Below are 17,660 nucleotides of genomic sequence, written 5' to 3' on the forward strand. Positions count from 1 at the left end.
ACAAAACTTGTCATCAGTAACAAAAGATTAATTTTTATCACACTGAAACTTACACTCGCAAGCATGAAGTGAACAAAGAGGAAATAAAAATTCCTTTAGAAAAGAAACCGACAAGACGCAGTGCGCTGCAAACAACGTGATTTACATGAGCGACAACAATTCTAGACTTTGAATTTGTTTCTGCTTTTGTTTATACTTGATGTTTGTAAAACTAATTATATAAAGACGGCAAACAACATTTAAACCCTATATATATTTTTCTAGGTTTTATAAAGTTAAATAATATAATGAAAAAATTAAAATATCTTACATATATTATGTCAAGTGACATAAATTAACATCGTCGATGAGACGGCAATGACAACATTATAAAAGAGTTAATATAAAATACAATATAGACAATAGTTTGTATAGGAAAATATATTATGTTTTTCTTACTCATATATAATAATGTATCATGTTTTATTGCAAATTTTAGAGATAGAAAACGTCCCTGGACACAGTGGCAGGGGAGTAGAGTAATATTAATAATAAAAAAAACTAATTATATTATTCTAACATGAGACAATTCTAAATCCCAATTTATTTAGTTAGTCAGGTACGGAGTAACTTATACTCTCCCTCCTTTTAGAAGAACGAGTTTTGACCACCGTTATCCAGATTGAGCATTCTGCTAAATGAGTCTGGATACCCATAGATAGTTGTTCCCCTTACACTTTAAATTAATTTTCCTTTAGTTTTATAATTTAATTTTTATTTATCCCTTCGTGTATGTTATGCTTTCCTATAAGTGCTCGTCTCATTAAATCTTGTATTTTTTTTCTTATATTATAGTAACAATATAGTAAGAATAGTAACTGGATCTTGGCCTTTTCAGCCTCTTCGGTCATTTTATAGACAAGTAGGTGAACAGCCTTCTGTAGACACATGTTATCGATTTTTATATTTGAGATATGCCGGATTCATTACGATCCTTTACCGTAGGAGAGAGTACTAAGGCCACACAAAAAGAAAATTCCATTTGTTCATAGTCGTGATTCGAATCTAAGGCCTCAGGGATGAGGGTCATACGCGTAAGCCACTAAGCCAACACTGCTGATATAACACACCAATAACTATAGTATATAAAGTAAAGATTAATAATATATATTCATTATTCCAAACTTCTTAATTTGATAGCGACATCCGACGATATAAGTAATACGATACACTTGCATGGGAAAAATTTCAAAGTTTGTAATGCAGTAATCGACTATTATCACAATGGCTTCCGAAAGTCATTTCGCCAACAAAAAGAACCAAATTAATATGTTGTTTGAACGATGTAAAGTAAACACAATCAGTTGGTCACGTGCTACGCGCACGGCGTCTATTCAAACCGTCCAAGTTCTATGGGATTTGGCCGAATCTCATTTTACGTTCTTAAGACTATGTTCAAACAGAGGGTCTGATTTTAGATATTGATATGATAGTGATTTAGTGTGAGAATATAAATAATCCCCTCTTTGTTCGAATCTATACTTATATTATAAAGAGGAAAGATTTGTACCTATGTAAGTATGTTTATAACGACTCAAAAAGTCGACCGATTTTAAGAATTCTTTCACCATTTGAATGCTACATTATCACTGATTAATATAAGCTATTTTAATTGCAATAAAAAAATAAGTATCCCTACTAAAATTACAATAATGTTACCCAAGGTAACATTATTGTAATATAAAATAATTCAAAATATCTTTCATCGCATGCGCTTGCGCAAATATCTTTTAAACGATTGATGATAGAACAAAAAAATATTCCACAATATTAAAGAACATATCAATATCTACAAAAATGTTTAAAAAAAATCCAACCGTGCGAAGCCGGAACGAGCCTTTAGTTTATTAAAATGAAACTGCAAATGAATCATCAGCGTGAAAAGACAGCCCTTTAGTAATTAATTCTTGGTTACATCTAGCGTCTAGACGTCTATTTTTTCGGTGGATAGTTGCGTGCAGGGTTCGCATGCACGGTTACCACATTAGCTGATTGCTCGTGTGCCCTCAGCCTAACGTTTTAATACAATTAAATCAACCGCAATTCGCTATTATCCGAACGCCATCTTTGTCGACGTTTAGTTCAATGACTGCTTTGCGTGTCACTCTCGTCTTTTAAACGTTAAATCATATGTTACAAACATATATATATATATATATATAAACATACTAGCAGACTCAGCCAAGCGTTGCTGTGGCTATATTATATTACATAGTAGTAAGCTATTCAAGAGAAACGGTAGGAGAACACCAGTCATGGGGACCACCATGCTTTTTTGGTGGTTATTCCATTAGATTGTAGCGTAGATGTAGATGAGAAACGTTGCTAATTTTAACACAGCGCTATGTTTTAGAATTGTAACTGTCAAACAATTTGCAATAAAATATTGCGAGTATAAATTGAGATTTATGCTATCCTATCTTTTAAGTTAGATCAAACTGCACAGGGTGTGCCAATTTGATAGAAATCGGTTAAGTAGTTTAGGAGTCTATAGCGGACAAATAACGTGACGCGTAATTTATATATATTAAGATAATACTTGTTTACAGAATAATTCGCCATGTCACGAAACAAAAGCGAGGGTCTCGCAAGGTTTGGCAATTATCACACACGAGTTTATTACATAAATAACAATTTTAGCTTAGCAAACCATCATGAAACTTTGTGTACTTCACATATATAATTTCAACACGTCCCGGCCTCTTAGTGTTGTGTAACAAGAGGCCAATTACGAAAGATTTATGCCATGAACATAATTAACTTAGGCCGAACGTTGTTAACTAAGAATTACGGAATTGTTTCGCATTTGTTCCTTTTCGTTGCAATCTTCTGCCATCTCATTTCTATTGTTTATTTAACTGGTAAAGGAAATTTATATAATTTGAGTAGTGTTGGCCTAGTGGCTTCAGTGTGCGACTCTCATCCCTGAGGTCGTAGGTTCGAGCCCCGGCTGTGCACCTGACTTTCTTTTTAGAATTCGCTCCAACGATGAAGGAAAACATCGAGAGGAAACCAGCTTGCCTTAGTCCCAAAAAATCGACGACGTGTGTCAGGCTCAGGAGGCTGATCACCTACTTGGCTATTAGATTGACAAATGATCATGAAACAGATACAGAAATCTAAGGCCCACAACTAAACAGGTTGAAGCGCCATTAATTTATTAATTTTACACGAAATTTATAAACAATTATGATATCATCATTTTGATTTAATTTGTTTCACCTCAGATTTCTCAGTATCTATTTCGTCACTTACTTAATATTCAAGTATTAGCTTTTTGTATCACACGCCGTCTATTTGTGTCTAAAGCCGTTTCCTCACGATGTTTTGCTCCACCGTACGAGTAAACTGTTTATTGCGCAATCAGGTAAAAAGTCCTCGATGTCATGGTACAGAGTCGCACATCCAGCCCCTAAGCTGGTAGCAATTAACAATAACAAAGGCGAGAAGGCTGTTTAGTTTTGTAATCTAATTATAAAAACAATTAAACTTAAGTAGTTGATGTCTATTATATGAAAATATTTCTTCGTAATAGAGAGTGGCCGTTGCGTTATAAAGAGTAAATTTGTGTATGGGGTTTTTGTCAAACAAATTTTACCAGTTTTTACGTTATAGAGAATTTTTCGTTATAACGAATGACGTTATAAAGAATGTACGATGTATTAAAATACTAATAGGAACAGTAAAATATGATTCCCATAACCTTAGGGTGAATTTATGTCAATTTAAGTTGACCAGAGGTTGGGTGGGCGTGCAGATTGTACCTAATCTGTGGGCGATGAGAATTGGCCGCGCGTAGGCCACGTGCACGTCACGTGTCTGTGGTACCCTTACAGAGGTGACTTGTGCATATTTCCTATTACTTGATGTTATTACTTATTAGTATTGTGCATACACTAATCTTTCTTGTAAGCTGATCTGTTTTCTAGGGATTGTTAACGCTACGATGGCTACGGCGTAGCTACTGGTTGACGGGTTTTAGCAAGTTTTTTTTGCTATGGTATGCCTTATATATAAGAGTAAGATAGATGGAGAGTAAGACTAAGTAATATCAGTATGTCAAAAGCCAATTGTTAAAACGTGCTAGTCTCGACTCTGAATTGCTTGTGATGGTCCCTAAATATTTGAACTTCGAGTTGGGCTAATGCATTTATGTGTATTGATCATAATTTTATTGTAAATAGAGTCTTCTAAGCAATTATTATATCGCTCAAATGAAACCCAAGAACGAACTATTTAGTAATACCGAGCTTTTTAACAAAAAAATATAGTAAAGGAATTGTTGTTGATTGTTACCTCTGTCCATGACAAGAATTGCATTAATTATAATTAGTTAAAAAAAGGTTTAGGTTTTATGTTTTCTTCTTTTGTTTATAATATGTTCTTCGATTAATTTTTACATTAATAAGTTTTCTATTGTTTATTATTAAGTTACGTAAGAATTACTAATAATGATTCCATTACAAAATATGAACATAAAATCATTAAGAGTATTAAATAAAACTAATGCAATATGAACTATAAACAAAACTCACCTGTTTGGTAACGGAGTCTATGAGCCGAACGAATATATCCTGTTCCTGTCTGATGCCTGGAACAAACGCACTACAGTTACATAAATCATCATTTGAGACAGAAATGTTTTCACAACTCATTTGTACTCCCTAACGTTAGACTTGGTACACACCCTTTAAAACGTAGGATATACACTTTATATATTAGTGATAGGTATTTTTTATACTACAAAAATATATATGTATAATTGAAGTTATACTTCTTTAGGCGCGTTATGAAAAATTTATGAGAGTGAAATTTTACGATGCACGCGCACCGAGACACAAAATTAACAGAATGAAGTTGCCCACGGAAAATGCTACGGCATTGGACATAATTTAAAAACAACATTGGAATAATAATAGAATTTATGTTACACTTAATGTAAGAGAATAATAATATATTTATTTATTTAATTTTTCAAATGTAAACTGAACTTTATTGACTATAATGACTCCTATTCCAGTCTTTGATTATTTAATTGTAATTAATTATTATTAATAATTGCAAAGAAGTATAACTTCTTACGCGTGTACATAAGTACACGCACTTACACTTGGTTACATAATTTTATAGAGCGTTAAAAAACGTATTAGTAACACCATAGAATTTACATGAATTGTAAATAAGTTAAAATGTTTTAACATACAAACTATGTAGATACATATTTCATAATAAAATATTACACAAGAACAGAGTGTCTTCCCCTTAATAGAGATTGTAAGTAGTTTTATTGGACACTTATGTTAAATATATTTTTATTCAATAAGTTTCAATGATATCTTTGTGTAGAGACAATTATTATTTACGTGATATTCAGATAAAGCAATGAAACGTAATAAAACTCTTTATCAATCAGTGTGGAGACTTGAAATAACAAAACTATTTGAACTAGTGAATTAGTGTCAGTGCACGAGTTAGTCCTAAACAGTGGTAAGTGAAAAAAATAAACAAGAATGTCTTCTATTTATTAGAGACTGTAAGTAGTGGACACTTTCTCATGTTAAATATCCTTATTAGTAAATAAGTTAGGCAGAAAATACTTATTAGTCTGAAGTTAGGCCAGATCGTAAATTTCCATGTCTTAGTGACATAAAGAAGTATTAAAAAATAATAATAAGTATGAAAGCGGAATAAAGAAATTATTTAATGTTCAAAATAATCTAAACCCAGCTTTAACAGTGTTACACATAGCAGCAATAAAACGCAAGCAAGCTTCCTACGCCAAAGACATTGCACAATTTGTTAACTCCTTCAAATTACATTTTCCTTTTTCCTTACAGGGATTATATTATAGCTGAATTAAGAAGCACCCTAAGCGTTAATTTGTATGTAATTTCCTTGCCATATTTAATTTTGTGCGATTGCCACGCATTTATAGGGCGATAGGGAAATTATTTAGTCACGTATCCGACACATTAAAAATAGGAAATCATAATTGATTTAATTTAAGATTTTAGTTTATTTTAATTAAACCCTTAAATTTTTTTGATACGCTTTTGATGTTACGGAAAATAATAACTACATAAACTAACACAAATTTGTGGTGTTTATGTTTTTTTGTTTTATTCATACATATTTTGTTCTTAGTTTAATTTATATATTAATAAGTGATCTATTGTATTGTTATTAAGTTAGTAGTATAGCGTAAGAATAGAAAATAAGGTAATAAATGAACAAAGTTAAATTATATTTATTCAAAATCGTTAAATAGATCTCAATTATTATGTATTTCTCCAAACCGAATATTTATTCGAATATAAACATACTATTATTTAGTACCAATTTTCCATTATTATGACCGAACCAAGACGACCAATATTTACTATCGGCCTATGCATTGTCTAGAGTAGCGATGAGAGAATAGAGCATTGCACTGTCTACGCTGTATGATAGAATTTTAATAGGACTTTAGGGACTCTACTAAAAGGTTTGATTTCAGAAGAGAGAAAATATATATTTATATAAAGCGACATAATCCTAAAAATAGGCCCAAAGAAGAAATCATAGGCTGCTCGTTATACAATATACTTTCAGACTAAATAATATTTTGTTTGTAAATTATTAAAGTGTGGAAATATTTTAGTTGAACTCACCATTTGCATAAAGCAATTGAAGCCTATATTGAATCCCGTTGTTTGTTTTTTGTCCTTCGGCTTCCTGTAAAAATAAACATTTATATCCGTGACAAGTTTATTGATATTTTTAACTAGCTGTTCCCAAACTTCGTTTCACCTTTATATAATTTTTTTACTTTTAAGTAGCTACATACTAACATTTGGAACACTATGCTATGATGACCCATAGAGATTGTTCGCTTTTGCGAAACAAAACTAATAAATTTTCCTTACCATAAAACCTTTTTCAAAGTTCAAAATAAGGAAAATATATATTATTTATAAAAATATTGAATTATAGACTATAGATTTTAAAACACTTTCATGAAACCATAGACATAAATTCCATCTACGAGTATTTATTGCTGGCCAGCGACAAATTGAAAAGTGTTTGGAAATTAAAAACATATGCATACTTCTTTGATTATAAATGGGTTTTAAAAAGTTTTTATACCGGAATAAAAAGTAAAATGATAGCATAGTACCAAGTAAACAAGCTATGATAGCATGTTTGCTACTAAATAATAAATGCTGGGTGAACAAACAAGATGTGTGAATGCGCGACCCGCGTGGCCTACTTATGTTATTTCTACAATTTTTTCCCGCGTTTTTACTTATGTTTTAAATTAACTGTATTTAAATTAATTTATGTTACGCTTGTTAAGTGTAAATACCATTTCCATACAACGAAAACAAAAACTTCATTGTTCGTACATAAAAAGAGATGCCTATTATATTGACAAATGATCTTGAAACTGATACAAAATCTGAGGCCCAGACCTAAAAACGTTTTAGCGCTACTGTTTTTTTTTTGTTTTGGCCCCATTATTAAATTCTAATCTTAATATAAAAAAATAAAAATCTTTAAACAACTCAAACACTATTTTAAAGTATTTAAATATAATATAATACCACCAACGCAGTCAAATTATGTAAATACAATTGCACACAATAGAGAGCCATGTACGATCCTGATTGATGGACGAACCGGCTGATTCACGATATTTATCAAATGGATTTATTGATAAACGCACCATTTATACATTGTACTAATACAAAGAATAATTTTAATGCTTTAATCTCGTACCAGTATAAAGTATAAAGATGTACCTACGGGGTTCTTTTTTAAAAGAGTTGATAATATAAAAACAATATTTTTTTAAATACATAGGACCCCTTTTTCGGATTAATACTGCAGCTAAGTTTCATCATCGGACGTTGTAGCAGAATACGAAATTCCACCCGTATCACCTCGACTTCCGTCGTTCCACAACGGAGCGTTTTTTAAGACAGTTTTTGTGGAACCAGCTGCCCATTGAAATATTTCCGAACCAATTCGACTTAGTGTCTTTTAAGAAAAGAGCGTACCAATTCGCATTCAGATTGTCCATGGGCGGAGGTATCACTTAACATTAGGTAAATCTCCTGCCAGTTAGCCCCCTGTTTAAATAAAAACCCCCTATATAGTAGCCTATCAGGCACGCCATCTGGCAGATCTGTGGCCAAGAAGATAGGCCGCAGAGGAGTGACAAATCTCCCCTCCTCCTCCTAAAAGAGAGACTTTATTTGATTTAACTTAGGTTTAGTAAAGTTGGCGTCGCCCACCGGGCCCTAGAGACAACTTCTTTGGAAAGCTGGCCGGACATTTTTCACAATTCTATGGCAGAATTTTTCCAGCAAAACTATAAATATGCTAGAGTAAAACTACATACTCCAGCTAGTTATAGACCGGTGTAAACTAAATCATTGTGATGAAGCCATTTTAATTCAGTATATTGCATTAAAAAGTATCTTACTTGATCCTTTTCTATAAAGCCTATGAAAGCAGTGCGCTCAATCTCGATTGGTTGTCCCGCCCGATCATACAACGCGACCACGAAATGGAAGAAGTTGCTCTTGCGCAGGTTGCTAGGAGGTTGCTTCTCGAAGTGCGCTCGACCAACACCCACGCTACTAAAAAAAGAAATTAGAATAACATTACAAATGGAATCAGTTTATTTTATCCAAAACTGCACTATTCAATTACAAAAATGTGACAGTTGCTCCTCTTAAAACAATATATAAATATTTATTAAGATCCGTTACGTAAATAAAACTTTAATATCCAGACGTGAATGTAACAAAAACAATAGATTTGGCGGCAATGGCGGCCCTTGGCGCCACACTCGATGTTGCGTCAGTGTCATCCAGGATACAATTCAGCTTTCATGTTGCAAACTGACAGTTGTCACTGTCTTATTGATGTAAGTGTTACAGTAGGTATCGTATGATAAAATATGTATTTCGTATTACTGGCTTTAAAATAAAAGGCATTTTCGTTGAAATATGTACATATCGTCAGTCACTATTAGGCAATATTACATTAAAATTTTTGGTTATGATATTTCAATTATATTTGAATTTAAGCTGTCATAAAAAGATTTAGAATATCTTTAAAAATCATTTATAATTTATTGCTTAATTAAATTGTAATTATAATCTCGGAAAAATAAAATATGATCATCGTTATAAAAACACAAATTTACTTAAATGAAAGACAAAACATAAACCAGATTATACCCATAAATTACTCGAATAAAGACAGTCATAAACTACAGAACGTCATCTATAACTTTAAAACCACAGTGACTAAACATTTTACGGTCTTATTCAAATAAACGGAAACAATAGAACAGATTAAAAATCCTTTCAAAATGATTTACGATACTGCGGTCGGAAAGATATGACTATTTGCAAATTGCCAACGTCCACTTTTTATATCAATTCAACCCTAAAACGCGGGCTATATTTGTCCATCGACATATAAAGTCTACGTATTTTACCGTGAGAATCTATTACAAAAACGGCTAGTATTTTAATACAGAGTAAATATACTAACCTCGCCTAGAGTTTAAGCGTGTGTTTTTCAACATTAAATATGTGTTTCAATTCCCAATCAGGTACAAAAGATCTTTTTAACAAATGAAAAATGATTATCTAAATTGATAAGCCGAAAGTTCGATACTTTGTGAAATACATGTATATGGTTGCTAAGCACCTTTAAAATTAATCCCAAAGTAATAATCAAAAGATTTGATCGTCTAGAACCAATATTACTTACTGAAGACGTAATTTCCATACGAGATTATATGAAAGAGCTGTACTGGCACGAGCTATTTTTAAGGCGTTTAAAGCGACGTTGGTGTATTGAGGAATAAGTCAGGGAATTATTGCCATACTAAACCTTTATTAAAGTGATCAACGGCGATGGAAGTTATAAAATTGACCAATTTATCATCGATATAGCACAGTATACGTGACAACACTATCAATATGGCATTACCCGGCCTGTATTACGCTACGGTAGCCCATTCATCTCTCCGCTGCAGAATTTGCGTAAACAAATTGGTTTCGCGATTGCCATTTTATACCCTCGCACGCGATGCTCCATTGTTTTATTTATCGCCACCAGTTTCGGCAGCGCACTCGCGATTAGGTTGTAGCGCTTTTTTCGCTTACAGATCACGGTAGATTTGTCAATCTTCGGTGCGATTTTGTTTTTTGGTAATGGCAACATTTTTACGAGGAATTTTGGAGTCTGGCGTTTTTTTGGATGTCCGTTGAAATGTGTAATTAAGCGCAATATCAGTATGTTTTGTTTTTAATATAATGAATTATATAAAAGAAAATGTTTAAAATTAAATACATAGGTTATATAATTTATAAGAAATTATATTGAAATCCTTCCTTATATTAACTATTACCTTTCAATACTACTTTACTATACAATACATTAAAAAAACACATGTATTTTTTTTGTTGTAAGAAGATTCATTGCGATGTTTTATTTGTGTTAGTAACTTTGTGTGTCGAGCAGTGTTGGCTTAGTGGATTCAGCATGTGACCCTCATCCCTGAGGTCCTAGGTTCGATCCCCGGCTGTGCACAAATTGACTTTCTTTCTATGTGCGCATTTCACATTCGCTCGTACGGTGAAGAAAAACGCGAGGAACCTACTTGCCGTTTAAATTAAATCAAATCAAATCAGATTGACAAATCATGAAACAGATACAGAAATCTGAGGCCCAGACCTAATAAGGTTGTACCACTGTTTTATTTTTTAGTTTTTTTTTTATGTTACGAAGGCAGATGGGCAGGAGGCTCACCTGATGTTAAGTGATACCGCCCATGGACACTCGCACTGCCAGAAGGCTCGCAAGCGTGCTGCCAACCTTTTAAGAATTGGTACGCTCTTTTCTTGAAGGACCCTAAGTAGTTTTTATGTGCCACGCACATTTGGCTTATACATATTTTAATTACCAAAATGCATATCAGATTAATGTGCATCATTATATAAGAGTAATTTGACAAAAACCATGTAATCGTTGAAGGGTGGGTCTTAATGACTTGAACTTAACAAATGAGCCTGTCATCGCTGCCGCTCGGCTATCTATTCGTATTTGTCATTAAATTCGGGATTAAATTTTGATTAATGATTTAATTATGGAAGTGTTTTAATGTCTGAATTAATGATAATACAATTAGTATAAGAAAGTATTTTTTTTAAAAAGTGGCTTGTGTATAATAAAAATTTACAGAAGAGACAATTTTATTTAGACTCCATTTTTTAATGTTGTCTGTGCTGTACTTCCTTCAGTCAGACCGACAGACAGTCTTCTGTCGTATATACTCATTAATTATATCTATACAGATATATAAAAGATAATCTATGAAAACTTTTTTATCTGATTTATTTTTTATTTTATTCACAATGAAGACGAGCCTAGAAATTTATAAAAAATCGGTTATTGCAACCGTTCACGAGTGTAGATAGTAGTTGTGTTATATAAAAGATAATCTATGAAAACTATTTCATCTAATTTATTTTTTATTTTATTCGCAACGAAGACGAGCCCAAAAATTCATAAAAAAAATTCGTTATTTCAACCGTTCACGAGTGTAAATAGTAGTTGTTTTATATAAAAGATAATCTATGAAATCTATTTCATTTAATTTATTTTTTATTTTATTCGCACCGAAGACGAGCCCAAAAATTTCAGAAAAAATCGGTTATTGCAACCGTTCACGAGTGTAAATAGTAGTTGTTTTATCTAAAATATAATCAATGAAAACTATGTTATTTATTAAGTTATTCAATAGACGACTTATTGAAAAAAACCCATACTTAACACGCAAGTAATGAAGTACAGCATTTGGTTTATGATGTATTGATGCACTCTCGAATTAGTACGCATTGTTTGCGAAGGGTTCTGACATCTGTCGTGTTTTAGCTCTCGAATGTTTATTCTAGCCATACGTAACTCTATGCCAACAATTTACTATAATTGTTTATTTTTTTAATTTCATTGACAAACACTTGTTGGATGGGTATGGTTAAATTACTTATTGGTTATACATAATTAATATCTCTATCTATCTATTTGCCTGTTTTACTTAGGCAAATAGATTTTTGTCTTGTTATTGTTTACCGAATGATAAGTGTTTTTGTTGTATAATAATAGTTTTAGTTACAATTTTGCGTATATATCTAATATATAAAATTCTCGTGTGGCGGTGTTTGTAGTTAAACTCCGAAACGGCTTGACCGATTCCCATGAAATTTTGTGTGCATGCTGAGTATGTCTGAGAATCGGACAACATCTATTTTTCGTCCCCCTAAATGTTAACGGTAGTCCGCCCCTAAAAATTTTTTTTTAAATTTTTAGATTATTTTTTTTATGATACAGCATTAAAAATACATACAACCCCTAATTTTCACCCCTCTACGATCAACCCCTATTTTTTATTATAAATGATATACATGGCAAAACGACGTTTGAAGGATCAGCTACTATATAACTACATATATTTTTTAACTATTCTTGTTTAATATTGAATTGTTTATTTCACCAAATTTAAACAAATAAATAGTAAGATAATTATTTGGTTGTTTTAAAAACATTAAAAATATATTAATGGGTTTAATATATTGTAGACGGAACCTTATGGTCTTATTCTTAACTTTATTAAAAAGGCTGGGGCCGCCGCGGTGGAAAATAATAAACGGCTCAAATATACGAGTCTTTTCTCCAACTTCAACTCTAGAGTGGAGACTCTTGGGCCGTGAGGTTCCAATACACAGGCGTTAGTTAAAGATTTAAGTTGGCGACTGGTAGATAGTACCGGTGACCCCAGAGCTGGTGCTTTCGCTGAACGAATAAGTATCGCAATACAGCGAGAAAAAGCTGACAGCGTTAAAGGTACACTGCCACAGGAACCAAACTTTTTAAATGTGTTTTAATCTTCCCTAACTTTACTAATTATTTTATTTTAAATATACCTAACAGTGCAATAATAAACAATTAAACAATCAGAAACCAACAAATAGATGTTAAAAGTTGAAAATTTCAAGCTTAAAAATCTATAATTTTATTGACGAATTTCTCAGTCCATTTATTCGATTATATAGCTAGCTATTGAAATGTAAAATGGTCCGTTCATTATCAGTAGGTACGCGTTATGATTTATAACGCCCTTTTCATGAATGCCCACTTGTTACCGCTAGTTCATTATCGGAACGAATTTGCGCACCCCTGATTGGACACGGCACCAGTTATTGTATGAGAATAAATCATTGTGTTTTAGTATGTAGACGTTGAGAACAAAGTTGTAGAGCAGAATTGCTTTTGGTTTATATGATTAGGATTAGATTTCGCTAGAAATATTTATTTACGAAAAACACAATCCTAACAGGTGACCTGAAATCGTCAAGAATGAGAAAAATAGTGGCGGAGAGTTTATTGACAGTTCTTCTCTTCCGTTATACGCCCTTGATATAAGAACTGGCAGTAAATGTAAAATTAGAAGCATTTAATGTATATTTATTTTTTGACGTTCAAAGTGTATATTATGTCTATATGAATAAATTATTTTTGACTTTTGACTTTTGAAATGCATAACCAAGGAAAAGAATTTACACACGAGACAAATATAAGAGATTAATTAGGAAAACAAAATCACATAATACAAACAAATAACTTTAGGCACCAACTTTAGTTGAATACCGTTAAACGTGATATATTTAGCATATGCACGGTAGTCTAAGCATTTTTTTATTTATAATATTTTTATAAATACTTCTTTTAATAATATGAAAATTGATTTATTTTGTCATAAATATGTTTATAGGTAACATAATCAAAGAGCAGTGCATTTTAATTAAATAGTTAAAATGTATTACAAATATTTAACTGAATTTTTTAACCATCAAAAACAATCGCATTTCAAAATGAATCAATTTAAATTTGATCAACATTAAAAAAAATATGGTTTCACTTATATCTACTAAGATTAAACATAACTTTAATATACATATTTGGTTGGTTGGTTACTTTTGGTTTTTATTACGTTCTTAAACGAGTAATTACCAAAAGTCGTGGTCGGAGTTGTAATACATTAAATAAACGTCTTTTCCTTTTTAAATATTTTTCTGTATTTACTACAACACAATAGCCCCTATCGAATTCAACCCATAATCCCGTACAGCGGATTTCGTTAGCCACTTCGTTAATACAATTTATCGAATTTGGTTGCTCTTTTCGTCCACTAATTGGCTTATTATACCCCAAATTCAGAATACATCTTGTTTTCACATTCTAAATTCAAATTAATTAGATTCTCTGTTATTTGTGAAGCGAGCAGTCTACAATTGCCATTTTTAATTGATAAATATAACACTCATTTATAGATAATACATAATTAAGTTTATATACTAATTTTCTTTTATTTTATAAAGACTTACTTATGTTTGAAAAAGAAAATTAATACTTTTAGATATTTGAATTAAGTAAATGTTTACACAAATATATATCTTTTCATTGCATAAGTTAAAGCTATATTCGTATGGTCACAAATGTACAAATTTGTTTAGTAATAAACCCTGGTCATAAACTTTTATTTGAACGCGAATCGAACCAGAAACATACCGTAGGTATACCTTAAAACTCTTGAGTGTTATTTAAAATTCCTATTTAATTCAAGTCAATGAACTTACTTGGTATTGTCAACTAAGGAGCTGGGTGTCATCCACGCTCGCGTGAGCGGCTCTTCTTTGAGCGATGTGACAGGTCCTCGAGGCTGTGTATGTACCCCTGCAGCCTCTTGGTGATGTAGGCCGAACATAAGTCCACCTAATGAAAGAAAATTCATATTTCAGTAACAGATTCAACGTAAACTTTTTACGAAATTATAAAACATCTACGTCAAAGCAAAATTATTATTGATTATAGGTACTTAAAAAAAGGTCTTTAACGGAAACGCGATTTATTATATTATTTACGTTTTAGTGCTTTACAGCAATCTAAGACAGAGATTTTAAAAAAAAACATAAATATACGAGTGCTTTTTTATCATTAAAAGTCAATTGTGAACATTTTAATTTAAACTTTAGCTGGAAAATTTCATGTTAAATTTTCAACGATTAGGTTATGAACCTACTATGAGAAGATCCATTATTTAATGGTAACCACTTCTTGTATTCGTCTTATTAGACGTAGTTATTATCATAACTACATATTTTTTGTCATCAAGTATGAGAGATATGGCTAATTTCAATTTGTCTATATTTATTTTTTTTGTAAAGGTTCCCAAAGGTTATTACAAAAATTATATTATCTTACACTCATATTAGTAGGTATCTTACACATTTCTGAGTTCAATTATCATGGGTATCAATTGGAAACAGATCGGTTAATAATAGTTAAAGGTATATTAAGACACAATACTTATTGTGACGAATATTGAAGAGTAGATACCCAGATAACCAAAACAAATGAATATTGCGGCCGGCCGTGTTAAAGAAAACAATTAAATTATTTCAAACATTGCTTATAGGTATTTTAAATTACTTTTTAAATTAACGATTACAATTTTTAATATTATTTAACTTTAACTTGAAATAAATGATACAAAATAATTTTGGATATTGTAATTTTATGACATTTTTTTTCATCAAAAATGCTCTTTAAGAGAAAATTTAATAAAAAATTAAGACTAATTTATTGTAATTTTTAATATATTTACAATTTCTTTAAAATTGATAGCTAGGGAAATATAAAATAGCCGTAGTAATTTTTAAAAATACTTTTACAAAAAATGACGTCACGTGATAATTTCTAAGAACTTTTTGTGACCCAAATAAAGTTTCACTTAGCGTAGCACATCGTAGCTATCCGTAGCACTCGTAAAAGCAAAGTCAAACAATCTACATTCTACACTGATCCGAATTTAAACGCGTTTATAACATTTTATCACTTTTACGTATATTTTACTTTGTGAGGGGTTTGAGCTTGATTTAATCAGATATTACATTATTAAATTACTTAAATTAAACTATGGCGTGTCAAGAATACCAAATAATATGTCATTATTCAAAGACAAAACCAAGAAATATTAAAAATTGCTTAGGACAACGATTTTCCACTTAGTAGAGAAATGCCCATATATACATTTTCTCGAAATTTAGCTTTTTTCTTGACCAAATTTAAAAAAATATTACTCAGCTTTATTCTTAAATAATCAAATATTTAACAAAACAATATTTTTTTGTCTTTATAACAGATTTCAGCACCAAATAATAACAAACAATTACATGTTTGGAATTTCGAGTTTTTTAAGCGTAAAATGATAAATTACATACCGGAGGACCTCGGCGCGCCTGAAGGGTACAGTTTTCGTCCCCATCCCACGGGATCTAGTTCCAGCGGCGGCCACGGCGAGCCAGTGTACCCGCCCGCCGCCGCGTTTAACTCGTCCGACCGAATCGCGAATCACGACCGGACACCCGATCGGGCGCCCGAGAGCGCACGAACACACGCGGAAAATTACGAACTTTAACACGAAACGGCGTTCTTTTTTTTCTACTTTTACAACTTTTTTTATTTGCACACAAATATTATATCTATCTCAATGTCCGCTGCATTTTAAAACACAAATTTAATCACTAGAATTTCAGTAGGAAATAATTAGCAAAATAGAAGAATTCAAAGATCTAAATGTAATTCAAGATTTTAAATAAATTCTAAAAGTTCTAAGTACCGCGGCGGTTATCGCTAAGGGATAGAGTCCCGGTTGTACGGGCGATCCCGTTGTGAATTTGCGGAACACTAACAAGCGTCGCGGGAGCGCGCCGCCGAGTGCACGAGTTGCGCTGCGTCCCCGTCCGTCCCCGCGGACTGTGGGAGGCGCCCTTGGGACACGCCCTCGCCTCGAGAGCGGGACGACCGCACTAGCGCAGATGGCGCCACTATCCAACAATTCCATCACTGTTATTAAATTCAAATATCGAACAGAAATCCCCAGTTTTAAATGAAAAATTCAAATATTTTTTCTGGTATTTTTCAGCCAGCACACGTGCGGTTTTAACATGGATGTGTATAGTAATGGCGGCTCGCTGTGGAGGTTCTCCTCGGAGACCGAGTAAGGGATGAGGCGATGAGACGAATAGAGTCTCTTCGGGCCCTCAACTGGGACGGCCCAGTAAGTATTACTTATTAAATGTTACATTGACGATGATGAAATTTCAGTGGGAATTGACTTTAACAACTGCTAGATGAGGTTTCGTCGTCACATTAATTATTGAATATGTGAAGTTGAGAAGTTTGTGATGTGAATATATTATGGAGTAGGATTGGGCATGAAACATATATATTATATTATCTAAGAATCTTACGACCTGTGTAAAGAAGTGCTTTCATTCATATCTAATTCGGAAATAAATATCTTAAAACTCATGACAAGATAAATATAAATACAACGTTTTTGATGGCCCGTTTGCCTGTAATTTGTTTGCTTTGTTTAATATTTTGAAAGGAGTACAGCCTCTAGCTATGGGTAAATCTGGCATTCTGATTGTGAAAGGTCATTTAAGAGCAGTAGTTTATGAGTAACAAACACCTCATCGCAATATGTATTT

The 17,660-nt window shown here is 32.2% G+C and overlaps 1 protein-coding gene across 6 annotated transcripts in view; it reads right to left on the reverse strand.

Moving 5' to 3' along the window:
* The window catches only part of LOC125052703 (transcription factor collier), a 56,911-nt gene extending 40,022 nt beyond the window's left edge, over window positions 1–16,889 (reverse strand). For 4 of the 6 annotated variants that reach the window (XM_047653691.1, XM_047653690.1, XM_047653689.1 and 1 more), the window contains exons 1-5: window positions 16,386–16,889; window positions 14,742–14,877; window positions 8,507–8,663; window positions 6,690–6,753; window positions 4,575–4,630 (exon numbers count right to left, since the gene is read on the reverse strand). In XM_047653691.1, coding sequence (XP_047509647.1) covers window positions 4,575–4,630; window positions 6,690–6,753; window positions 8,507–8,663; window positions 14,742–14,869 — 405 coding nt within the window. In that variant the 5' untranslated portion in view covers window positions 14,870–14,877; window positions 16,386–16,889. The remainder of the gene's footprint in view (window positions 1–4,574; window positions 4,631–6,689; window positions 6,754–8,506; window positions 8,664–14,741; window positions 14,878–16,385) is intronic. The other 2 variants (XM_047653688.1, XM_047653687.1) reach the window with 1 other exon arrangement.
* Window positions 16,890–17,660: the final 771 nt, after the last annotated feature.

The sequence above is a fragment of the Pieris napi genome, chromosome 9, assembly GCF_905475465.1.
Source record: "Pieris napi chromosome 9, ilPieNapi1.2, whole genome shotgun sequence".
NCBI lineage: Eukaryota > Metazoa > Arthropoda > Insecta > Lepidoptera > Pieridae > Pieris > Pieris napi.